The 26,535-nt window shown below is 41.9% G+C and overlaps 1 protein-coding gene across 1 annotated transcript in view; it reads left to right on the top strand.

Moving 5' to 3' along the window:
- The window catches only part of LOC139587344 (neural-cadherin-like), a 55,373-nt gene that overhangs the window by 18,757 nt on the left and 10,081 nt on the right, over window positions 1-26,535 (top strand). The window contains exons 6-26 of the mRNA XM_071421576.1: window positions 1,035-1,284; window positions 2,199-2,341; window positions 3,008-3,180; window positions 3,526-3,694; window positions 5,383-5,553; window positions 8,881-9,053; window positions 9,138-9,305; window positions 10,242-10,491; window positions 11,721-11,848; window positions 13,079-13,265; window positions 13,404-13,547; window positions 15,042-15,325; window positions 16,242-17,859; window positions 19,749-19,842; window positions 20,607-20,791; window positions 21,371-21,603; window positions 22,587-22,864; window positions 24,547-24,761; window positions 25,047-25,174; window positions 26,021-26,148; window positions 26,376-26,505. Of these exons, the coding sequence (XP_071277677.1) occupies window positions 1,035-1,284; window positions 2,199-2,341; window positions 3,008-3,180; window positions 3,526-3,694; window positions 5,383-5,553; window positions 8,881-9,053; window positions 9,138-9,305; window positions 10,242-10,491; window positions 11,721-11,848; window positions 13,079-13,265; window positions 13,404-13,547; window positions 15,042-15,325; window positions 16,242-17,859; window positions 19,749-19,842; window positions 20,607-20,791; window positions 21,371-21,603; window positions 22,587-22,864; window positions 24,547-24,761; window positions 25,047-25,174; window positions 26,021-26,148; window positions 26,376-26,505 (5,249 nt within the window). The remainder of the gene's footprint in view (window positions 1-1,034; window positions 1,285-2,198; window positions 2,342-3,007; window positions 3,181-3,525; window positions 3,695-5,382; window positions 5,554-8,880; window positions 9,054-9,137; window positions 9,306-10,241; window positions 10,492-11,720; window positions 11,849-13,078; window positions 13,266-13,403; window positions 13,548-15,041; window positions 15,326-16,241; window positions 17,860-19,748; window positions 19,843-20,606; window positions 20,792-21,370; window positions 21,604-22,586; window positions 22,865-24,546; window positions 24,762-25,046; window positions 25,175-26,020; window positions 26,149-26,375; window positions 26,506-26,535) is intronic.

The raw sequence follows: 26,535 nt of genomic DNA, 5'->3' as shown, positions 1-26,535 counted from the left end.
CTCGATTTTGTAGTCTGTAACACAAACATTTATTCACAGCAGTATTTGGAGAGATTTTGAACAAAATGTTACAACCACTCTAAATATCCTTGTAAACAATGACACAGACAGATGCAGTCAAAATTTTTTGCAACTAAGTAGAACAGTTCTTCAGTGTACTTTTGAAATCATTCTCTGCTCCTTTCATATTTTGAGTTAGTATTCTGATAGAGACAGGTTGTTTCTGCCACCCCTCTGTGAATGATGCTGCAGCTGTTTGCTGGGGTGTCCACGCACTGCAATCACTGTTCTGCTTCCACAAGGCTGTGTGCTACCGCAGTGGCTGCATCTGGATCCTACTGGTAGAATAAGGAGTTTGTTTATTACCAGTGTGGGAATTATGTGAAGCCTCATTGTTAGGCTAGAAAAATTGCAAGGTAATTGGAGAGGTGAGCTTCTGCTTTTAAAAATCACTTTTGATGCTTTATTGTGCTGGTTTGCTGCTCCTGAGCAGATGGGATACTCAGTGTACTGAATAAACACTTACTGGGGAAGAATGCTTAATCACTCTTCGTACCTTGAAGCACCAGGTAATTAAAAAGTATATAACTAGCTGGGAGCTAATTAAATTTGAACATAGCATTCCTGGGACAAGTGAGGAACCAGTTTATGACTGATAATGTTAACCAACATGCATACTGACTGTGTGCTAATTACCAGTGTTGACTGCTATTTGTGCAAAGCATTTTGTGCAGTGCTGGGATCACAGCTCTTGCAAATTCACCTGACTGAGATCACTCGGGCTGGGTTGGAGCAGAGGGAAGAGTTGTTTTGATTTTTCACTCCCAGCCTCCTGCTAAGTTCCCAGATGCTAACCACAAAAAACAACAACAACGCAAAAACAAAACAACAAAAAAAGACTTTTATGGATGAAACAGATTTAGGTGATGCCTGTTCTCAAAAACTAACAAAAAACCAGAGTTGGCTTGGTGGTAAACAGCATAACCAAACCTCCTTTGCAGTATGACCATTCTGTTAAATGTGTTCTCTAACAGTGCTTGCAACAGACTGCGACTCTGGCTCCAACTCTGAGATCTCTTACTTCATCCAGAGCACTGATTTTTCCATCACACGTCACGGGGTCGTCAATTCTAACCAGAGGCTGAACTTTGAGCAAGCCGACCACATGTACGAGTTTGTGGTGATCGCTGTGGACAGAGGACACCCCCCTCGCACGGGGACGGCATCCGTGCGCATCCGCATGGCCAACGTCAATGACGAGGCTCCCGTCTTCTCCCAGGCCCTGTAAGCACCCTCAGCACCTGCTCTGCTCGGAAATGATGCTGTTCTGACACGTAACCTTATAGCACTTGGCTAAAGGGTCACTACTTGTTTTGTGCAACTGTAAATACCGGTGAAATTGAAGGGTAATTTCTATACAGAAAGGCTTTAGGAGTTGGACTTTCATTTCTAGATTGTATCTAAAAAAATACATCATTTGTGATACCAGTATATTGACTTTATAGAGAGAGAACAGAATGAATCAAAGACCTATCTATACAGGGAATGATTTTGACTGTCTTGACTCCTAGGTCTCAAAGTGATTACCCATGTATAAATAGGTGACAAATAAATATGGTAGATAGCAAACTACTACCAAAATTAAATTTTAGCACCAAAAGACTGTATTGTAAGCTAATTTCATGAGCCCCTGCTTCTTTAAGACTCCCTTTTCTTTCCTGTCCTCAATCAAGACAATTTCTATTCTTTGCACAATTTTGAAGTCTGAACATATTTTAAATACAAAACATACATATATTTATTTACAAAATTAAATACTTTTTTACATTTCATCTCTGTAGTATCTGATGCTTTCCATTAATATATAGGGGCATAAGAAACACTGCATGGCAGATACTAGTCCTTTTACTCAAATTTAGTAGATAGATGATCCTGTTTTACAGTACAACATATTATGGTGCACATTGTTATCCTCCAAAGGCTCCTTCAAAATTATGTATACCAAAAGTACAGGATTACAATCCTAAAATAAGTACCAAATATTGAACAAAGAAGACCTAAGTCATCTCTTGAACCAATTTAAGATTCCATGATTTGCATGCCCAAAGCTTTAAAAAGCCATTCATAATGAGTTCATACTGTTGCTGATGGTTATTCTGATACTTTGTGTGCTGCCATTGCTCCCTTGTGTCCATCAGTTACAGGACCTTCCTTTCAGAAGATGCTGGTCCTGGCACCTTGGTGGCGACTGTTCGGGCAGAGGACCCTGATGGAGACGGGCTGCTCTATCTGATCACAGGGGGCAATGAGGAGGGCAACTTTGAGCTGGATAGCCAGAAAGGTAAGGAAAGAGGGTACAGAACTCAGGTATTTACTGTCTAATATCTATTGACTCTGCCCCACCTGTATGTCAAGAACCATAAGAAAGCTCCATATTTATATAATCTGCAGATGGGAATGCTTTGTATCAGTGAGCATTAGTTCTTTGATATGATGGTGTTGTTCTTCTATTATTTCTCTAGAGACTTATAATGATATTATCAGATTTCTAAAGTCCATACCTCTTTGGTGTATTCTTACAGCTGCCAATCTTCACTGACTCCTTCTGCTGCATGCTGTTCTCTCTCAGGCCAGGGCTCCTCCAAGACTCTCCCTGACTAGCTAACCCACCCCCCCTTTTATCCCAGTCATCTTCATTGGTCACAGCTGCAGCCCAATTAAGGACATCACAGCTGCAGCCCATCAAGGGCAACCGGGACCTCTGGGGCAAAGCCTCTATACAGATATTCAAATACATTTCCTCTACTATATGATGGTTGCTCTTTAACTATCAGCCAAAACTTGGGATCCTGGTCCAAGCCTGTGCAGACTAACATGAACAGTTACTGTGCTTTGCTACCAAAATACAAACTGAGCCAGCAATACAGTGACAGAGAAATGTGATGCTCACTTGATTTTGTGTGTTTACAGAGTAAATTAACATGACACTTTATGCTTCCAAATTCAGGTATCATTAAACTCCGCAGAAACCCACCACCCAGTCTGAAAGGGCCACAGTACACCCTGAATGTCACGGCCATAGATGACAATGCCTCAGGGGGACCCACTCCTCTGAGCAGTTTTGCTGAGGTTATTGTAGGAATTAATGACGTTAATAACAACAAGCCTGTCTTTAGAGAGGTAAGATGTCTTCCTGCAGATACTCTTTTCCCATCAAAACTATAACTGGGGTAATAGTCTCTATTGCTACTGGTGGCTGCTGGTGGGCTGAAGGTTCTGTATGTGCAGAGCAGAATGAACTTGTAAGTGAACAGAAGACAGTTCTCTTCCTAGAGGAAGTGTAAAATCTTCATCCTCCTTTTTCCTTCCTCTCCCTTAGAGATTGATTTCTTTGTGTGCATAAGTAAGAGTAGTGATTTCCTTCCAAGTTTTTCCCAGACCTGCTGGAAGAAATATTGACACTGTGCAGCAGATTCACGTGACTCTGTGTAATATTTAGGGTCGGATGTTTGGGTGTGTTTTTAGTGTGCTTACTACAGTGACAGCACCTGGGTTCTGGAGAACCAGCCTCCAGGCACGCGCGTGCTGCAGGTGGAAGCCTATGATGCAGACCTTGGCATCAATGGAGAGGTGAAGTATGGGCTCATGCACCGAGATGGAGCTTCCCTTGGCTTCAGCATTGACCCAGACACAGGTCAGTAGCTTCAGGTTACTGAGAAAAAATGAAAATGACATGGTATTGTAATGAAAAGGCTGCTGTATCAGTATGTTCATGTGGGCTCATGCTTAACCATGTAACTGCAGGGTGAGCTGTGACAGTTGATAGGATAAACACTGGTAAATGCTCAGGGTATGTAAATACCCCTGCACATAGATTAGATAGGATTGGATTAGATTAGATTTAATGAAGGTTGTAGTGATTCAAATCATAGTATCATAGAATGGTTTGGGTTGGAAAAGACCTAAAAGATTATTTATTTCCAACACCCCTGCTGTGAGCAGGGACATCTTCCACTAGACCAGGTTGCCCAATGCCTCATCCAACCTGGCCTTGGACACTTCCAGGGGTGGGGCTTCCACAGCTTCCCTGGGCAACTTGTGTTGGGCAGTGTCTCACCACCCTCACAGTAAAGAATTTCTTCCTAATCCAAACCTGTTCTCCCTCAGTTTAAAGCCATTACCATTTGTCATATCACTATATGCCCACAGACCCTCTCCAGATCTTGTGTAAGCCACCTTTAGGTACTGGAAGGAGCTGTAAGGTCTCCCTAGAACCCTCTCTTCTCCAGGCTGAAAAATCCCAGCTCAGTCTGTCTTCACAGGAGAGGTTTCCAACCCTCTGATCATCTTCATGTCCCTCTTCTGGATTCACAGATCCACATCCTTCTTATATTGAGGGTTCCAAATGCAAATTAAATAGGGAAACCAATCCCAGTTCAATAAGAAGATAAAAATGTGTTCCGTATCACTTACCTTCTTATTTGGATCAAGGGTAGCTATAAAAATGCAGAGCAGAAAGTGTGATTTTTACAGGTTAAGTTTATTCTTCCCTATGATGTGGCCACAGTTTATTTCTCATTTCATGCACAAATAGGAAATCCAGTGCACTGCAGGGAAAACCCTTATACCAGAACAGGGCAATGATGTATTTATATACAATTTATTTCAAATGAAGATGTTATGTAGTTGTTGATGTTTCTATAGTCAAAATAGGATAATGGGATATTGTTATCTCCAGGACTGTGCAGGAGATTGGAAAGGACTACAACAGAGCTGAAGAACTCTGAGTATAGGAGAAAAATAAGTCTAGAAGTGGCCTCAAGAAGGTCAGTTTGAAATCTGCTAACCAGAAGAAAATAGCTGAGGTAGGGAGAGACTTGATTAGTAGGGAGGAAAACCTGAATATTTGGAGAAAATGGTTTGATTTATCTGCTATATGATTTTACCCAATTTTAATCTGCTCAATGAGACAGCCTCCAACTCCTGTAGCAGAGGTTACTTTGGTCATATCACTTGTGTCTTCTGTGGTGTGACTCTTCCTCAAGTAATAATTAACTGATTCAGTTACTTGGACTAAACCTAGAGAGGCCCTTCAATGAGAAGGAGAAAGTCCTGTGCTCCATGAACCATGAGATAACAAGATACTCAGACTGAGCTTCTTATCAGGGCAGCAGGAAAAAGGTGGCATGTGAGGAGAGGAGAAGCAAGAGAACTGGAGTTGGTCTAGTCCAAGAATGCCTTGCAGGGTCGGTGAGGATTGAGCTTCATGGCTGTGCTGCACGTAGTCAGAGCTTCCTTTTGTGCAGGAGATGTGCAGGTTGGTCTCTGCAGATTCAGTCCTGAGGCTGTGGCAGGCAGCACAGGAGGTGTCTGTGTTGGCAGGGGTCATCACCACCACGCAGAGTTTCGACCGGGAGAAGCAGCGGGAGCACACTCTGTCAGTCACTGCCACGGACCAGGCGCCGGAGCCGCTGATCGGCGTGTGCCAGCTCACCGTGCTCATCGCCGACCTCAACGACAACGAGCCCACGTTTGAGAACAGCCGCTACCAGTGTGAGTGCCAGGCACTGCCTGTCCCAGCGCTGCCGCGGGAATTTGTTAGCAGGTTATTCCTTGTAACAGTGGTCAGTCTGTGAGGTCACCGATCTTCCTTTGTTGCCCGCTAAGCCAGCTACTGTTTAACCCATCATCAGTAGAAAGGAGCAGAATTAACCAGTGCTCCTTAGTCACTGCAGTTCTCTTAAAAACATTTACATACTCACTCCTACAGATGAGGCAGGTCTGATCCCTTCTCTTTGCGGCTTTTCTCTGCCCAGCTTTTTTCCACGCTAAATTTTTATTTGATGTCCCAAAACAAAACATGACATACTAGCTCAGAAATCATCAACCCTGACTAGAAGTACAATTGTCATCTGTGTCTCTGTAGCATGGTATCTCTGTTTGAATAGACTGAAGTGGCATTTATGTCTTGTCAAACAGCACAGAATCCTTGGTTTCTAGGCTGCCTTTGGCTGGGAGCCAATGCCTGCTGTGTCTGTCCTGCTGAGCTAGCTTTTCCCATTTGACCTGGTGACATTCCCTTTTTCATCCCCACATGATATGCTTTATATCAGTCTTTTGTTTAATTTGACTGGATGCTTCTCCAGTAGAATCCTGCATTTCATTACACTTGGACTCTCTACATTAAATGTCATACTCAGTCATGAGTATAATCTCTAGCTGTTGGACTGGAACAGGTCCTTCCTTGCATAATTGCTTGAAAATGGAAAAAAAAATTGTTGCTGCTGCATCTGCCAACAATTTAATGTTGGAGTTTTTTTGCCACTTGTGTGGAAATGTCATGGAGGGCAAAGCAGTGACCAATGCCCTATTAAAATGAAGATGGCTTATAAGAAAATTGTCTTTAATATCACAGATGCCAGCATTTTAGAAGGATTCAAAAATAAGTTGGATGTTTGTATTTTAGGAGTTTAACAAGAAGTGACCTGCTGAGAAATATGCTAAATATACATCCACACTTCAAAGTTATGTACAAAGACAGAAGGAAAATTGTGTTGCACCTTTTAAAGTATCTTGTAGTGACTAATTCTAAGTGCCAAATTCATTAAAATGTGTAGATTTGTAATAGCCATTTCTACAGTCTTACCAGTGTCTTCTGCAAACCTGGCCAAAGCAGCACTGAGAAGTTGAGTAGGAATGTTCTTTCTGGAGAGAAATATTTTTGAGTGGAGCAGACAATTCCTGAGGTAGAGGTAATGTTTGTGCAAAGATGAACCTTTCCATTCCATCATCACACGTGTCCTTCAGGTGAAACTGCCCAGGATTCTTTTTCAAAAGCTGTGAAGCTGAGAGGTTGCATTTGTAATTATGTTGGCTGCAGCACTTTGAGAAACAGGCAGGTTTTTTTTTTTCTTTTTTTCATGAATAGAGGGTACTGGCAAAGGTTCTGAAGAGAGGCAGCTTTTTGAGATGGCAAACCTGCAGATAATGAGGTCACCTTATGCCTAGCACTTTCCCAGTGTCTCTACATAAGTAATCAATGCTTGAACGTCACAGAATTAAAAATAGCTTTTTCCCTAACAAGATCAAAGGCCATTAGTCATAGGTTTCTATTCATCCGGGAAACTGCTGGTTCTTTACTCTCAGCACTAGGATGTTGGTTAAATTCCTGATTTAGCCATGCATCTTATCATCTGTCTGCAAAACAGACATTAAAGAAATGCTAAACTGTAGTAGGAAGGCTACAGTAAATGTTACAGTTGTGTCAGAAGCAAGCAAAGCACCTGAAATGAGAGACTACCACCCTTCCAAGTAACTTTGTCTTTTTATTACAATGCAATTTAACTGAATTTGGCTGTTAAAGACAGCATAAATACACAAACACACACACACACACACACACACAAGCCTAAACACAAAAAAGGAGAATTTTACAGTGATTTATGGCAGTTAATTCAATTTTCATTAATCTATCTTAGTGCTGGTAAATCTCTTGTGAGATTTGTTTGTTACTTGTCTGTTACTGACCTACCGAAGACAAGAATCCCAGGACAATTAAATGACACAGGGACAAGTGAAGCCAATTAAATCTCAAATTACTGCTCATAGAGGAAGTGGTTGCTGCTGTTTAAAGTTGTACTGCTCCACTACTACACACTGTAGGCATTAAAGGAGAAGACCAAAACAGAAAACATGACTGCTCCATAAGTAGTGTGCAGTTCTGATTATCCCACATCAAAAATGCTAAAGGACACACATATAAGGGAGATCAAAGATATGAAATAGTTTCTGGACAAGACACAAATGAACAGACTGACTGGGTTGCCTCAACCCAACTGCAACAGCCTTCCCACTGTCAGTTTTAATACACTGAGCTGGTGGAGCCTTAGTACAAGGAAACAGCTCAAAAACACAATCAGGCAAGCACACATAGCTACTTGAAAGAGGAATTGGCACTGGATGGCTGAGGATAGAGGGAAGAGCTGGACCAAAAATCAGTGTAATGTAAAGATGAGTGTGGAAGATAGCAGGGATGTGATAGTTTCATATGAAACTGTGCTTCACAGAGTGGAGGGGAGCAGAAAATGACTGCTCATGATTTCCCATCATTTTGTTGGTGTCCCTTCCAGAAATCAGGCCTTAGGAAGACAAAAATAATTATTCTTCTGTGCAGTGGGCTCTTCAAATGCCTGACTTTGCCACCAGATTTTTAGATGACAATTATGTGAGCAAGTTCAAAGAAGGATTGGTTTCTCTAGAACTACAGGCAGAAAGACACGATCTCTGACACAGGTGGATTTCTGGGAACAGGGAGTGAAACTTAAGGAAAGACACATACATAAAATGATCCTTGCCCTTGCCCTGGGCAGCTTTTCCAAAACACTGTGGGGCTGGAGGCATTTCTTCTGTGACCTGAGTCTTTGTGCTTTGCAATTACCTAGTGTCTCCCACTGGCAGTGCTGCTGGCACCACTCATATTCAAGACTAATTCAATTCACACAGAATTCCCTTTGATACCAACCTGCTTTTATCATTAGCTGAGCCCAGCAGGCTGGGCTGTGATCCAAAGCAGTGGGCATGTGAGCTGCTGTGGAGCTTGCCAGCACCACCCTGGAATGGCACCCGTGCTGGCAGCAGCAGTGTCAGTAAATCTGCATCACCAGCAGCTCACTTAACAACCCAGCGTGGCAGGGGAGAGGGAAGGGGAAGCTGAAAGAGAACTATAGACACTGTTGGTGACAGTACTTTACAACCTGTTTCAGTACAGAAACATTTAATCTCCCATGAAGGGAACAATGATGTTTTACCGGGGTATTTCTTTACAAATACAGCCTGCTAAACCAGAGCAGACCTGCTGACAGTATCTTTGTCTTTTCAAAGACTTCCTCAGCGAAGACACTCCGGTGGGGACGAGTTTCCTCCGAGTTGCAGCTCACGACAGTGACCAGGGTGTGAATGCTGCTGTCACATACTCAATGTTAGAGCATCAGCTGGAATACTTCCAGATCAACCCCAGCACAGGCTGGGTGTACGTGAATTGCCCACTACCCCAGGTAATGTGAGAGTCCAACCCCTCAAATCCATTGCAGAGGGTTAATTGCAATAGTTTTCAAGCATCCTGTGCCTCTGTTTCCCAGACAATGCTCATCAGCCGCTATATTGTAGCGACAGACGGCGGGAACAGAAGCAGCAGCGTGGAGCTGACGGTGACTGTCACCAGTGCACTGAGCCAGCCACCCCGCTGGGAGCAGAGCTCATACTGGGTAACCATCCCCGAAAACACCATCCGTGACACCAAGATTGTGGTATGTTAAAAGCTTGATTACTTCCCTCCCTCTTCATTTCCACTTCTTCCTCTGTTGTGCTCTAAGTCAGAAGTTCACAGATGCCTGCTCTGCAGCCTTACTGCATTGCACTGTGCCCTTATGAGCCTTCACTGCCCTGTACCCATTAAAGTTGCTCAGGTGTACCTGTCACAGAGTAGGGTGGCATTTCAGCTGGCAGCAGTTTTCCCAGTGAATTCTTACATTAATGGCCCTCAAGGTGTGCTTCCACAGGAGCAAGACTTATGTGCTGCCAGAGAAGGAAATTCTTGTGTGTTCCCGCCAAGAGCCAGCTCCTCACTCCTCCATCCTCATCCTCAGCGAGCTATGCTATTTGCTTGTGTCTTTCTTAAAGCTTTAAACTAAGTTTAGCACAAGAGTGTGGAGTGACATAGTTTGCTTTGGACTCTTCTAACTCAAACCAATTCCTTTTTAACCCATAGAGACTTAGTCTTTAAGGACAAAAGACTTAGTCTGCTATATATTGCCACATAATTCCTGCCTTCCTCCTCCTGCATGCAATATTCAAGCACTTGGAAATAATTTAGGGTTTGAGTTGTTCTTCTGTAACTTGCTGAGTAAAATGTACAATTCAGTGGAGAAATTGTCTCCTTATCCATCAGTCTTGCTTTGGAAGGAGGAGAGAGGAGGGATTTCCTATAGCTCTGCTGCAGTTCTGACTTGGAACATTTACAGGCAGATGAATTTCCTGTTGATTAAATACCTGCACCAAACCTAGATATTGTAAAATAAAACTCAGCTCTGTAAATGTTTCTATTTTGTCTGTTACCCGAGTCATACAGGCGAGTATGTTCTTGGAGAACATACACGTGTGTATGTTTCTGCCATCAAACTCAACACCTAACACTTGCAACCCCGTGCTTCATGAATGTATGTGGTGGCTCTTTTCTTCTTCAGACCATCAAAGCCACATCCCCTCTTGGTGATCCCAGGGTTACGTATAACCTGGAGGAGGGTCAAGTGCCAGAGACTAACATGCCAGTTCGTTTCTATCTGAAGCCAAACAGAGCTGATGGATCTGCTTCTCTTCTAGTCGCTGAGCCACTTGACTTTGAGACTACTAAGTTTTTCACCCTGACAGTCCGGGCACAAAATGTAGCAATGACTCCTTTAGCTTCCTTTGCCACTGTTTGTGTGAATATAACAGGTAAGCTTTGCTGCTGTTCAGAAAAATATTCGTATTATTTTTAGTATAATGCCATGAATTAAGGTAACATCCATGAAATGCCAAGCCACCTCAGAATGCTTTGTACATTTCTATGCTGTAAATAGTTCTGCAGTCATTAAAGAGGTCTGTCTGAGGCAATTCCTAAGTACAGCCATCAAATGTGGAGATGTGATAGTGCAAAAATGAGCTGTTTGAATGTTTAGGCAGCACTGTTCCTGGTTCTGTAAAGGTACTTAGAAAGATTTTCTTTTGAAAGGAGGAAAAATCTAGTACTTGTTCCCAAGCTATTGAAAGGAGATGAGTATTACTGGAAATACTCTGTGCTATAGAAAGAGAAACAGCTCAAATAGGCTGGGTTTGTGTTGGATATCTGTTTAGGGGATTTTGTTACATTCTGTATTTTCCATTGCATACTGAGATTACAAGTACAGAAACAAAACTGCAAGCATCCTTATGATAAGTGCAATTTTCAAAAATTTGATCCAAACCTCCTCATAGTAGGATCTTTTTGTAAGGTTCTGTTCCAGTAGATCCACATAAAACTATAAATCTGATACTAATTCCTGCTTTTTGCAGGATTAGTGGAGTTACTTTTGTTAGGCAAACATTCAGATGAAAATAAGAATAAATGAAGTCTCCAGCAAAAACATTTGTCTTGCCCACCACCATGGAAATGAGAATGGGGTAGTAATTTGAAAGGGAATCCAACTTTCCTGCTTCACTTTATCCCAGCATTGTCCTGTCTTTCACAATCCACCAATGCAAAACCCCTCCAAGCTGTAGAGCAGGGTCTGAGCCTCATTGTAGGTTATGGACCCTGTCCCAAAAGGTTTTTCCTGTAGTGCAATTTGGCAGCAACTTTATTCTGCTCGCAAGAAAAAAATCCTTTTTTTACTAATTTAGCTGTGGATGAAAGCCCTCCTGGTCCTGGCATTCATGGACTTAGTAAATCTCTGGTCAAATCATTAGCCACTATCTCAGCTGGGATTAGGCCACTGTTTCCCAGAAACTGCCCAGTGTCTATAAAATGTCTCCTGACTGCTACCATGAGAATGGGAAAACCCAGAGCAGGATTGCTTATTACTATAATCAATGTAAGTTCTTCCTCCAAGCAAAATACAACTGTGGGGAAAATACCAAAAAAACACAGTAAACAAAAAAGTTTTAAAATATTTTCTTACCATGATCCTCATCACCTCCTTTTTCAGATGTCAATGACAATGTTCCTTTCTTCATGTCTTCTAACTACGAGGTGTCTGTGCCAGAAGGAGCAGATGTTGGCACGTCCGTGGTTCAGGTGTTAGCTATGGACTTGGATTCTGGCCTACATGGAGAGGTTTGACCTTAATCCAGTTCTTTTCCTCACCATACTCAAGTTGTGGTCCTGTAATTAGTGAGAATGGGCAGGGTAATGAGCCACCAGCAGTTCTTACAGCACTTGTCAAGCATTTGTGTGTCTTATGGCTGGTGTGCATCTCACGGGATGCAGGCGGCGAAGATGCCAGCAGTGACCTCAGGGTCCTGCAGCGTGGCAGCTCATCCTGATCCAGCAACCATGACAAAGCACTGCTGCATGATTCTCAGGGCTGCTCCCATCACAAGACCAGTGGATATGGCTGCAGGACATGTTTTCAAACTCCTGCCTCTTTAGCTCATTTTTTAATTCACCATCAGTGATTATTGTCAGTTATTTTCAGCCTTTTAAATACGGTTGATTAAACACCATCATTGGTCAAACCAGCATTTGACCATCATAGTAATAATGACCCAAACCTAGGAAAAAGCAGAATTCTGAAGGGAATTGCTCATTTTCTTTGCATTTTCCTGAGCCATTCTAAAAATCCTACTAGCTCTTCTGTGAAGAAACTCTAGCTAGAGGAGACTCTGGGAACTCTGCTGTTCTGGAACTGTCATTTTGTAGCTTCTGAAGAGCAACCTGTGTGGTAGAACAGCTGGTGCTGCTCTGGGCATAACTTGGGAGTGGGGATGGAACTGGTTTTTTTTCAGAGAATGACTTTTAATAAAGGGAAAAATGTGAATAGCTTTCATTGGTGGAGGTTTTCATTTATTCAGTCTCATTGAACAGGACCCAAATTATTAGCTTGTTTGGTTAGTTGGTTGGTTTTGTTTTGTGGGGGGTTTTGTTGTTGTTGTTTTGGGGTTTTTGGGGTTGTTTTTTTTTTTTTTTTTTTGAAATCAGAAGCACAGTGAATTACTAGAAGCTGAGGAGACACCAGGGAAAATGCCAGTCCATACATTCTCTCTCCTTCTGTTATTCATGATCTTTCTTAACTGCTCCTACTGGCCACTGTTGGAGATTAGATACTGGGCTTGATGGGCCTTGATATCACTGGTACAGATGTTCTTCTGTTTGAGAATTCTGCACTTTTTATATAAAAATAAACAAAAGACTTAGAAAAAATTTGTTCAGGTGATCTGTCTTTCCTCAGAGTGTTGCTACTTTGCAGACACAACCAGGAGGCTACTGAGGAAGGGGGAGGTCACAGCACTTGGACATACAAATGAAAATTGAAAATGTAACCTCTTTTAACGATTTCCTTTTCAGGTTCACTACTTAATATTAAAAGATGCTAATGAGGATTATCAGTTCTTCACCATTGAACCTGAGACAGGAATTATTTACACCCAGGCATCTTTTGACAGAGAGAAAAGAGCCTCTTACTTGATTGAAGTGCAGTCTCAGGACTTATCAGAATCTGCTAGACCTGGTGTTCATGGGCAGCCCAACACAGGTAAAACTAAGAAGGAATTCTGTATTGGGCTTTTTAACTTTCACAGGCTTGGCAGGTATGTGAGCTGTTTGGAATAATGCAAGGTATTCCACCTCTGCCATTTCTACTCTGTGTGTTCCTCTTGCATGTCCTTCTCAGACACAGCCTACGTGAGGATTTTTGTCAGCGATGTGAACGACAACGCCCCGGCATTTCCTCAGTCAGTGTATGAGGTCAGCATGGATGAGGACAGGGACGTGGGAAGTCCTGTTGTGACAGCAACAGCAGATGATGAAGATGAGGGTGAGTGGCCCCTGCATGTCCTTTTAAGTCCTGTTCATGTTAATGTATGTTTGTGTGAAGGGCTACATCCTACATGGTCAAACAGCTCTCTGCACTCAGGAGATAATTCCACATTTCAAACATTTGGAAAAGTGGGGAGAGAAGTTCTGGGTGTATGTGAGTGTTTTCTTTAATTAGATGCTGAGGTTTGTAGTGCAAAGGTTAAGTTAGCTGGCAATGTCTTTGGGGCAGAATGAAATCAGCTGGAATCACAGCACTGCTGTAACTTTGTGCTCACTCTTTCCAGAGCACATGCTTGCTTTTTGGTGACTCCTGTGCTTTCTTTAATTAGCTCCCTAGGAGTCAGTTCTATTTAGCACTATTGTAAAAAAAAATCAAATGTGTGCTTTTTGGTGTGTTAGTGTGTTTAATATGCTTGTGGAGGAATCTGACAAACAGTGGAAAATGTGGGATGGCATGGCCAGAAATGAAGTCAGGAAGAAAGGGAAAGTCAGACCTTCCATTTGGGCTCACCCTGACACCAGCTCTGATGGTGTGAAGCTGCCCCTACAGTGTGGTGAGACCAGATGGACAGAGCCAGTCCAACAGCATGTACAACATGCTGACAACACTCAGTCCCTGTCTTAGCATTTTGGTTGCTTTTGTGAGCTGGTCCAGCTCAACTTGCTGAAGAGAAACAAATCTGGTTAAAAGAAGGCAAGCTGGTGACAGAGCCCAGATGAGAGCCAGAGGGACGTGTTTCTGGGAGCAGGTGAGAGCTGGCTGTTCCTTTCAGTGACAGTGCTGCAAAGCCTTTTCACTTTCTAGCATCCATGTTGCTCTAGTCTTGTCATCCACAGCTGACTCACAACTTAAAAAGCTGGATGTTCTTTTTGCTCCTAGCAGCTCACCTATTTAATTTAGGAAATGACTTTGTATACTGGAATGTAATTTTTTTTTACCTTTCCAAATAAGTAAACAGGAAGCACTAAACTATTTGTTGTTGTTCATAAAAGTTTTGCAGCAAACAAAGAGCTGTTGTTGCACAGGTGGAATGTTGGAAGATGAATTCTTGCTCAAAATAGAGGACTTCTGTTATATTTTAGCACCACCCAGTGGTTTAAAAAAAGTTAAGGAATACTGGCATTTGAAATGAGAGGCTTAGGAAACATTGAGTAAAAATAGCTTCTTGTATTTTCAGAGTATGTTACTTTTTTATTATTGGCAAATGAGTGCACGATAATTTAGAGGTACACAATCTCTCCATTATCAATCAATAAGTGCTTGTCTGTGTCTGTAAATTATACTTGTAAATATAAATGCAAACCTAGCCTCCTATCTACCATACACAAAACCTTCAAATTACATACACAGATCATTCTGTGTGTGTTTTTATGCTTTATCTGCACAACAATCTTGGAAAATAAGGTTTTTCTTGGATACATGTCCATCGTGCATAGCTGGATTGAGCATTTCATAGAGAGAACAGGGGCGAATTGTTTCTTTCTCTGATAGGTGCAAATGCCAAACTAAGGTATCAGATCACTTCAGGAAATGTGAAAGGGGTTTTTGATGTGGAACCTGAGATTGGAACTGTATTCATTGCTCAGCCTTTGGATTATGAACAAGAACAACATTATGAGCTCCGGCTTGTAGCTTCTGATGGAAAATGGGAAAACCACACCCTTATCATCATCAATGTTGTCAATAAGAATGATGAAGCACCAGTCTTCACTCAGAATGAATACCAGGGCAGTGTCTTGGAGGAGCTCACTGATCTGCCAGTACTTGTTCTAAAGGTAAAGCAATTTCCACAAAGCAGGGCAAAACCTGGCTTTGTGTTCAGCTCAATCCCATCCATTCACACAAATCCAAAAAGATAGTACATTTAGGGTGGGTGAGGTCTGGTATTAGAATGTAGCTAGCAACTTTCTGTAAAGACTAGAATAAAGTAAACCTGGTAATTTTTCGTTGTGGACTTGTTCTCTTCACCTACATAAATAGCGACTGGTTTTGATTTTAAGGGTTTTTCAAACTGATTTCTAATTATTGAAAAATGTGATAATTTCCTTTACAAAGAAGATTTGGCACATTTTGAGTAACTGTATAAGCACAGAATGGTTGGCATGTGTACTTCATGCATGTAATGGTTAAATTTATGCTACCAAATAAATTACCAGGGATTGTTCTTTGACTTCAGCTCAGTCATCTTCATTGTTTTGTTGTTAGAGCAGCTCTTGGTAGGCCCAACTAGCAATCTCCTAAACAATCCCTGGATGCAAATCAGGAGCTGGGAGCTCTCTCTGGCCTATGCTGATCATCAGCTTGGATGTATGGCCTGTTTTCACAGCAGTCTGTAAACTCAGAGAGAATCAGCCTCTGCTTGCCTTTGTATTCCAGCTCAAAAACTTTCATAAGAAATATTTGCTCAGCAGAACTGTTATTATTTTCACTAGATTATTCCTACAGTTTTTTCTCTTTCCAAAATAAACAGGGAAGTAGAATGTATTAGTCTGTGGAAATGTCCTGGTTTTGTTTCTCTAGGCTGTCCATAATATTTATTGAAAGAGTACCTGAATGACTCAAGCCAATAGATGCTTGCTGTTAAAATTCACACTGTTCATTTAGCCTGCACTGTAGCAGCTGCCATCAATGAGAGAAGTGTGATTTCCCTTTTTTTAAACATAAACACTTGCCTGCTGTGGCTTGTTCCAGGTTTCTGCAATGGATCCCGACCAAGCAGCAAATCAAGCTGCCATTAGCTACTCCCTGCACGGGCAGGGAGCTGGCAGCGAATTCAGCATCGATGAGAGCACAGGTGAGATCAGAGCACACACCAGGCTGGACCGGGAGAAGCGATCCACGTGGCGCTTCCTCGTTCTTGCCACGGATGAGGGCGGAGAGGGCCTGACGGGCTTTGCAGACGTGATCATAGAAGTGAGGGACGTGAACGACAACGCACCCCTTTTCCTCTGTGTGTCGGATGGCTGTTTCACAGGCCTCATTCCTGAGGGCTCTCCAGCTGACACTCCTATCATGGAAATGACAGCAGTGGACCTCGATGACCCCAAGGCTGGTATAAATGCTGTGCTAACATACAGTATCATTCAGAACGTCAAGAACGAAATTAATTTGAACTTGTTCTCAATTGATTCAGTTAGTGGCACCATCTCTACAGTGCTTGGGTCCCTGGACCGTGAGAAGGAAGACAAATACCTAGTGGTGGTTGAGGCCAGAGATGGAGGAGGGCTCACTGGGACAGGCACTGCCACTATTTTGGTGACTGACGTGAACGATCATGCTCCAGTCTTCCAGCAAAGGATCTACACAGCATTTGTCTCCGAGAATGCGAGTATTAACACTGAGGTGGCAGTGGTGTCTGCTGTGGACAGAGATGAGGGAGAAAATGCCATGGTGACATTCAGCATCGTTGATGGGGACAGTGACCGCAAGTTCTCCATAGAGACAGATGAACTCAACAACTGTGGGTTTATCCGACTACGCAAACGGGTCGACTTTGAGAAGCCTCATGAGAGGGTATTCAATTTGACTGTGAAAGCAGAGGACATGGATTTCTTCAGCATCACTCACTGTGTGATTTATGTGGAGGACTCCAATGATCATGCTCCTGTCTTCTATCCCCAGTTCTATGAAGTGGCTGCACTTGGGGAAGATGTACCAGTTGGCACCAAAATTATTCAGGTTTCTGCTGTGGACTTGGATTCTGGCCTGAATGGGAGGTTTTCTTTCCACCTGCTAAACAAGTCCGATCCAGGTGGCCAGTTCTCTTTGGCTAGTGATGGGTGGCTGATGGTTGCAGGATTGCTGGATTATGAGACGGTGGCTCAGTACCAACTCATTGTGATTGCCACTGATATGGGACAGCCCCCTCTGACTGGCAGTGCCACTGTTTTGGTGACTCTGCAGGATGTAAATGACAATGGGCCAGAGTTCGAGGCACATTATAACCCAGTGGTCTGGGAAAACACAGCTTCTCCACAGGTTGTCCAAATGAATGAGACCTCCACACTGCTGTATGCCAAGGATCGGGACACTGCTGTGAACGGAGCCCCTTTCTCCTTTCGCCTCCTCAGTGATTTGGATAGCCTGACCAGCTTCAGCCTGCAGGACCTCCACAACGGCAGTGCCGTGCTCACCGCCCTGCGCACCTTTGACAGGGAGGTGCACAAGGCGTTCTACCTGCCCATCCTGATCACAGACAGCGGGATCCCGCCCATGAGCTCCACCAACACGCTGACCGTCAACATCGGGGACCAAAATGACCACCCGCATTCTGCTGGCTACATGGAGTCTCTCATTTACAGCTATGATGGTAAATCACTCCCTGCTGTTTGCTTCCAAGTGTGGCACAAGGCCAAAAGAGGCAGCTTTAAGTTTTACAGGAAGACTCTGTCCTGTTCCACGTTAGCTGTTAGTAGAGGTGCTACTGAAGTTTGCTTAAACCCCAACAGAGAGCAGTAGGTATGTGGGGCACAGGTCTCTGGGCCGCTTGATTTGTAGAAGAAAGTGAGCCAGCCTTGAAGAAGGAGCATAACTGGCTGCTTTTCTTGGCACTTTTCTGTCAAAATCTGGTTTCAGATACAGTTTTTCAGCAGCATTAACATATCAGGGGAGAAAAAATTACCAAAGTTCATAATGTTGCTGAGAAACGATGAGTCTGAATGCTGAGAACCTTTTTTCTCCTCCTTAAACCATTTTCCTTCTCCAGACTGCATTGAATTTTAATGAATATGCTTAAACTGAACTCATATGTAAACTGCTGAAACATTCATCTAAGTCTTCAGCTGGAAGATGCTGTTATGGGGGAATTTTCTGTGAATGCTGGCTGCATGCAGTGTGAGAGAAGCCTTCTTTCCCTTCTTGCTTTGGCAATTAGGCAGCAGTATTCTTGTGATCTGGTGCCCCCCATAATAAGCCCATCAGGAAAATAAAACACACAGGTAAAAATATTTTGGGATGCTTGCATCCATGTTGGCTCAGGGCATTCCTTCCTCTTCTACTCTGCTTTGTGTTGTATGGTTTGATAGCACATTAAATAGATTATCTGTTGTGGCACAGTAGGAACTACTTCTGAGTAGATGCTGTTTATTTGTACTGAAGCCTTGTACTGCCTGTTGCATAATTACTCCAGTTCAGCTTCTTGTTAAATTGAAACCAAGTCTGTTTCTGTTTGCTGAGAAACTCTGCCTGTAGCTTAAATACCAAACATTTTCATTCAAGCCTGAATTCCATTTTAGTTGTTTCTTTCATCGGTACATCGGTTAATTTCTGAGAGGGACTATTCAAGACCTCAGATCTTTGATTAATTAAAATATAAAGGAGAGACAGAATCAAAAGGCTACTATCACATTGTATGTTACATTCATATCCTGTGGGAATCAAACACCAGGGCATCCTGCATACTGTCTCCTGCAAAATATCCAGTGAATTTTGCCACAGTTGCTAGAGGTACAGTTTCCTCTCCTTGCATTCAGTTCCTCGGTTGTCAGGGTCTGTGCTGCTCCTTGTCATACGGTGAACTCCTGCATTTATCCTTTTTGTGTATCCTTGATTCTTTACCCAGTAGGTTTATGAATTCAGAAAACTATTTCCTTCAGAAGTAAGGAGGAACCTTTCCTTTAGAAGTAAGTTTTGTAAATCCAGAAAATATTAATTTGTCAGTTTTGCTGAGAGGATGCAAAACAAGCAGAACACATACTGCTTTTCATCTCACCCCAGTCTCACCATTTACTCAAAATAAGCCTGGCCACTGTATTTTGGGCATCCTCTCTATCTTGCTGTAATTTCTATCTTGTAATTGCTACTGTTTTTGCCCTTTATAACCCAGTCTGCATTTTGGTTTTTTGTCCTGCCAAACACCAATTCCTGTCTAAATCACTTTGTAAGATGGTTGAATAATGCAGATAAAATAGTGAAAATTCTCAGAGGTGGCTTTTCTTTTTAAATTCCCATTGCTTTTCATTTCAGTCACCTGTGGAATGAAATCGATGTAGTCATACAGCAAACATGTGACAATCAGGGCACCATGTAGCATTTGCAAACCAGTGTATATCTCTTAGAACTCTCTTGAGAACTACCACAACTGTTTTTGTAGAGGTCTTAGGCTTAGACCATGTGCTTAGACACATGTGCTTAGACCAGAACATGTCTGTGTACATGTGAGAGCTCTGACTGTGCCACTTGTGTGCTATGTTGTTCCAGGTATTCTCCCAACGACTGTGCTAGGCCAGGTCAGTGCCCCTGATGCTGATGACTGGGATCGCAAAATCTACCAATTTGAAGGGAAGACATCAAGGTATTTGGAGAGAAAAATGGAAGTTGCATAAATTTTATGGGGAAATTGAGCGCATACAAAATCATAGCAAGTTTTTACACTGACTCTTTTTTGAAAACATGAGTATAAAATAATTTTGTTGGTTAGATACTTCAGTGTGCAGATCTCCAAAAGCCCTTCTGAGTGTGAGGCTGCAATAAATAACACTGAATGCCTAACCAGTCTGCTGCCCATTGCCTCATGGGCCAGAATTCTGAATTCCTGTTCACAGTCATTCTCACAGTCTGTATCAGTGAGCCGCTACAGGAAACATACCTACTAACTTCTAAATTCCTTCATCCAAGTTCCTGGTGTTTCCATGTCACCATTGGTTTCAAGACCTTTTTTATACTAGATGTACAGACTTGGGAGTGTCTGGAGTGTGACTGGAGCTGAGATGTCCATGTGCCATTCAGAGGTTTTGACAGAGGTGTCACTCTCAGTGAATGTATCTACACTAGAGTTTGCAATATTTCCAAAGTTATGGCTATTGCAGCTTAAGTTTTCCTACACAGTTAATACAGCATAGTAGCAGGACAAAACCTTCATGATACACTGGTGAAGAGTCATTAGAAGCCACAGGAGACAATGTAAAAAAGTTATGTTCTGCTCTGTCCCTTCATGAGAGAACACATCTGCTTTCTTTGATAAATAGAAAGTGGTTCAGAAAAACCACCAGTGATGATAATTAGTACTTAGCTTTTTAACTTCTCATAGCTTGTTCCTTGGCTTAACTCTTATTACAGGTACTTTATCCTTAATGATAACTCAGGTTTGCTGACTATTAAAGAAGGAACCCCACCAGGAACATACAACATAAGAGTTAGAGTCATTGATGGAGTCTGGCCAGATGTTATCTCCACTGTAAAGGTTATAGTGAAGGAAATCAAAGATGACGCCCTCCGTAATGCTGGTTCTGTACGAATAAAAGGTAAGCAATGTGCTCAAGTACGGTCTCTAGGTCTGCAATGTTCCTGCTGTGATATTTTGAATTCTGCTTAGAATGCTCTTAATGACATGGGATGAGAATTAATAGTTTTCCAGTTTAGGATTTGAAAATGCATCTTTGCATGGTCCTCTGATGCTGCATGTGAAGGGGCACCTATGGAGAAAATAGACAGCAAGGAAAAGTTGTCTGATTTCCACACCAACTTTTAAAAAACCAAGCAACTTATATTTCAGAAAAAAAACTTTATTTGAACAAGTGTCTGCCCAAAAATCACCAAATCCTTTCAACCTTTGTGGAAAAGTAAAATCTTCTTAAACATGTTTCTGATTCTAAAAAATAATTTTAAAAAATTGGAAATTAATAAAAGTCTAAAAAGTTTCAGAACGCACAGGTTTAGCAAAAGTGAGCACGGAAAATTTCAGAGCCTAAAAATTACAATACTCCTGAATTTGCAGTTGAGTCCATTTTCTGCAACCTTATGATTTATTCTGTGCTGCTCCTGTCTTCTATTGCTACAACAGTTGCAAGAAATGGGTGTCAAATTTTCAACTGCTGTTACAGGTATCACACCAGAGGAGTTCATATCCCAGTCCCCTGAAAAACAAAGTAAATACTACCAGATGAAGAAGCTGCTTTCAGAAATTATCTCAGTTCAACTGGAAAATGTTCACATTTTCAGTGTACTGAATAGCCCGAGTCCAGTCCGAGGGGTTGATGTTTGGTTTGCAGTTTATGGTCCACCTTATTATAAAGCAGAAAAACTTAATGGCAATGTAGCAGCTTCCAGAGCCTGGGTAAGTATCCATCCTGTGTATGACACCACAGCATCTTCTCATTGTGTCTATTCAGGTAATTCCCATTGCCTAGTGAATGTGAACAATTAGAATGATTGAGAGAGTAATGTGTGATAGTTTTAAATAGATAGCTTAAATCAGTAAAACCAAACAATCCTTTTGCACTTATACTAAAAGTTTCAAATTCTAATGTTCTGAAAGCCAGACTCTAAATACATATTAAGTCACCTAAACACAATAAGCTTTTAGGACTGTGAACACATTTTTCCTATTGAAAAGACTGTAAAACACTATATAAAGAATGTGTTTGGCCTTTCTACATGATGCCTTAATGTTTCAATTTTTAGTTCTCTAGTTGAAACTCCCAAACCAGCCACACATTTCAAGGTTCTAGACTTAAAAGAGCAAAGTGGTAAAAGAGCCACTCTCCAGTACAAAACCAGTGGAATATGTGTTTAAAATTTAGTAAATTTCCTTTCCCTTTAGCAAAAAAAAAAAAAAAAACCAAAACCAAAAACAACAAAACCACCAGTGAAAAGAGTTAAATTATTTGCTCTGTTGGAAACATGTTGGTGCAGAGCTGTACAACCTCATTCTTGACAGGAAAGATATTTCTTCACTATCCAGTGCCAATTCCCAGTATCTTTAAGTCAGAAGCTCAGATTAAAAATATAGTTTAGATGCTGTGTAAATAATGCATCAGAACTATTAGTGATAAAAAATTTATCCACTCAGTCTCTAATGAATATTGACAGTATTTTTGCCCTTGAAATGCTTATTCATGCTGTAATTGACTTACACCAAGGCTTTGGCCTTAACAGATGCCAGACTGAGATGCCTTTGGCTGTATAGGGTGAGGAAGATATTGGAAGGAAATTGCACAGCAAGCAGTTTTGCAAGGAAATAAGACTTGGGCTTTTCATTGCTGTCATTGGTGAATTATTGGAAAAGTCAGATGAATGCAACTAATTATTCTTCTTCAGCTGGAAAGTATTCTGGACATAAATATCACCCAGACTGGCATTGATGAGTGTGTGACTGCAGACTGCACTCACAGCAGCGGATGCATCAGTAAGCATGAACAGAACCATGTACCAACCATAACCACAGCTGGAAGTGTTTCACTGGTGTCTGTGACAGTCCTCAGTCATGCTGTGTGTGGCTGTGCTGCTCGGGAGAATCCTCATCTTTCCTGCTCCTCATACCAGACAAACCCTTGTCTCAATGGTGGCACATGTGTGGACACTGATTTGGGCTACAGGTTGGTAAAGCTCCATAAGGTGTGCAAACACAGTGCATGTAGGAGTGCATACTGTAAGGAGGATGAGTCAAAGCTGCAGGAACCATCAACTGCCTGTCTTCCCACTGTGGCAAATCTAAGTTTTGTTATGCTTCACGCACATGTCTTGCAAAAGAACCTCTATTCTCAGGAACATATATTAGGTACATACATTTTATGTTCAACATAATCTCCAGGAAAACCTTGGGAACATTCCAGGCTGCACTAGCTCCATTAATGGCCCCCTGCAAAATGCTCTTAGTTTGTGCAGCCTGCCTTAAACATTTTAATGCTGCTAAATGTTTTATCACATCTCTTATGTCACTTAATAACCTCTTCCCCATATTTCTTGCCTTATTTGTTTCTCCAAAAATGAGATCTCATAGATAATATAGTATAAAGATGAAAAAAAAATTATAGGACTGTACTAGCTCAGAATTAGCCTGATCCCATTCCAGAATGTGGCTTCCAGCATGTTTGCTTAAAAATAATCATCCCAATATAGGAAAGCAGAAACACTGGCCAGTGTCTTCATAGCATCCTTAGCAGAGGTGAAAGGACTCAGACTGAAGCTGCAGAAGCTCTTGTCATGCTAAAGTTTTTATTGCTACTCAGGTAGAATCAGACAGTGAAATTTTGCTGCCCAGAAACTCTAGGTAGGCTCTGTTGCCTATCATTTGTTCAGCTCTCAGGTTTCTTTGCTTTTGCTCCATTTCCAGTAGTTTTGGGTGTCATCTTTTCCTGCATCCTAGCCCCATCATTCTGCTCTCAAAGGTACTAGCAACCTATGGGAAACAGAAACTCAGAAATAGGAGCCCAGCTGATCTTCCTTCCTGTCTCTCTGCCCATTTCTGTTGTTCCTTTGGTTTCCCACTTACAGGTTCTGTTACTGTCACACTGTGGCTACTTTTTTCTACAGATTATTAAGGAAAGAACTCCAAGTGTCTCTTGTTTGATAGTGTAAAAGAAATAAACTAGCAAGGATCTTGCAATAAACACGAAGAGGTCAAGATTTATGACTGCCACATCCCACTTTTTCTGGGTGATATTTCCTTCCCACACCCTTCCTGAGGAGACTCTGATTGGACACAAGCAGAATTTCTTTCCCAATGAGAATAATCAACCATTGTATTAATCTCCCCAGGGAGGCTGGTTGGTTGGCTGGTTGGTTGGAGGTGGTCTGCCCAACAATGGACACTACCAGGATGCTAGGCCATCTTGTCTAGATCATTCTTTTGCCAAGAAAAGTTGGACCAAATTATACTTGAGGCCCATTCCACCTGGCATTCTGTGATTCTGTGATTCCTTTGCTTTTCCTGTCAGCATTACAAAGTCTTCAGACAACCTGATAATGAAGTGAAAAACATGTTTTTCTTTTTTTGTGCTGAAGATGTAAGAGGTTTTCATGGGCTTTATATATTACAACAGGTCCATCATTTACTCACAGAATATCCTTGCATAGACATAATTTAGCCTAAATTTATATTGTGTTTGTACAAACAAGTCAAAACAATTTTTGACAGAAGTTTTGCTAGTGCTTTAGCTGTACTATGACCTAGGGAACATGGAGTCCTGTGTTCAAAGTGGAGAGTCCTGTTCTCAGAAGAGATCTTTGTATTTTCTGTTTGCATGGTAGAAATTTGCTTTTATTTTTTATTAAATAGATGCAAATGTGCTGCAAAGTTTCATGGACCAGACTGCCAGCAGACAAAACACAGCTTCAGAGGCCATGGTTATGCCTGGTTCCCTCCTCTTCAGCCCTGCTTTGAGAGCCGCATCTCCTTAGAGTTTATCACTGAAGTTGCTGATGGCCTTCTGTTGTACCATGGACCAGCGGCACCAGGGCAGCCTGGAGAACAGGAAAGCTTCCTTGCTTTAGGTTAGCACCTTATAAAGTATTTGTGTTTATGTGAAGGTGAGATTCTACTTAGTTCACAGGTTTGGGGTTTTATTTTAAAAAAGGCTCAGAAAGTTACTTCTGGAGAATAAGGAGAATGCACAATAGTTTGCCTAATTCATATCTTTGTGTCATTGTTGGAAGCTGGACTTTTTTTAAGCTGTCTAAAGATCTTCTCCAACTAAGATCTAACTGCAACAGTAATTTCAGCTTCATTTGAATGGGAACATGGTTACTGCATATCCAATAAGAGTCTTTCCTTTGCAGAACTCTCTGGTGGTGTCCCGTCTCTGACTGTGAGCCACAGCTCTGGTGAGCTTTTCCTGCAGCTGTCACAAAAAGTTAATGTTGCAGATCGCCGCTGGCACAATATTAAAATTATAAATGATGGAAAGGCAAGTGTAAATATGACACAGGCAGTCCTGTGTAAGCATTAATTTATTTATCTAGTTATTCCTTCCAAATCCTTCCTCCCTTCTGTAGAACTCAGTCAATCAATTTTCCATCATCTCTGAAATGGCAGGGGTAGGAGTTTGTCAGTTTGGACATCCTCTTAGTCTTGAAGCAGTGAAGCAAAACAAGGCCTGGAGAAGTCTGATGCAGTTATGAAACTGGCCATGATATTTCCTTTCTTTAGTTATCCTGCCTGCTGCTTAGACAACAGAGTTGTGATAATCCAGGGGCTAAATGCTTGCTGATGTGATTGGGTGAAATATTTGTACTTTATCTGAGTGAGAAGCCCTGCCCCAGCAAGAGACTTTAGATGTGTAGCACAAAGGAGGTAGATGCACTTCTGTGTACAGGGAATATCTTGCTGATACAACACTGCTGAAGGCATCTGCTAGGCTGCCCCTTCTCTCCCACATAAGACAAGCCAAAGGGCAGGTCAGGATCTGGGATGCAGCCTGACAGACCTTCTGCTCTGTTAGGTTATCTCTCTGTGTTCTGATCTTGCAGAAAACTCCAAGCTCCCTCTACTCCTATGCTCCCTCTACTCCTATGCTCCCTCTACTATGCCAATGACTTGGCATGGTCATGGCAGAGTCAGACCTTTCTTTTAGTTACATGCCATGTGCAATAACTTTCCAGATTGGTATGTGGAGTATTTTATTATTTTAACAAAGTTTCATGCACTGTAATTGCTAGTTACTATTCTATCTTCTGAGAAGTGAAAGAAAATATGGAATTAAAATATATGCATGTCTCTGGATATAATTTTTTTAAATAATGCATTTTTCTAGGAAGTGAAGCTGATCCTTGACAACTGTTTGAATGTCTCAGTTAGAGACAATGGCAGTGTCACTAAGAAGATTTCCCAAATGGATCTGTCTACCTGTGAAGCCTCTGGAGAGATTGTGGCATCTCAAAGGTAAACAAAAAGCCAAAACAACAAACCAAAAAAAAACAAACCCAAAACCAACCAACCAACCAACCAAACCTCCCCCCCCCCCCCCAAAAAAAACCCAACAAAAAAAAAAAATTGAAACACAACTACTCAAAAGAGCTACAGAAAAAGGTGGGGGTGGGGTGGTAAAATCAGCCAAGCTGTTGTATTTTGCATGGCACTAATTCTTTCTTTCCCTCCCTCCTCTCCAGCATGGGAAAGCTCTTCAGTGGCCATCAGCCCCTGCAGCTGGGTGGAGTTAAGACCTTGCCTTACCGTGACTCCCAAAGGCACTTCAGAGGGTTTGTGGGCTGCATACGCAACGTCATCGTTGACAGTAAGGTAGGGCCACGGACATCACTTTTGGGTTTA

The sequence above is a fragment of the Agelaius tricolor genome, unplaced genomic scaffold (genome assembly GCF_023055355.1).
Source record: "Agelaius tricolor isolate 1412-34295 unplaced genomic scaffold, bAgeTri1.0.p SCAF_2, whole genome shotgun sequence".
Taxonomy (NCBI): Eukaryota; Metazoa; Chordata; class Aves; order Passeriformes; family Icteridae; genus Agelaius; species Agelaius tricolor.
Note: the sequence above shows the minus strand (reverse complement) of the source record. Positions and strands in the feature narration are given on the sequence as shown.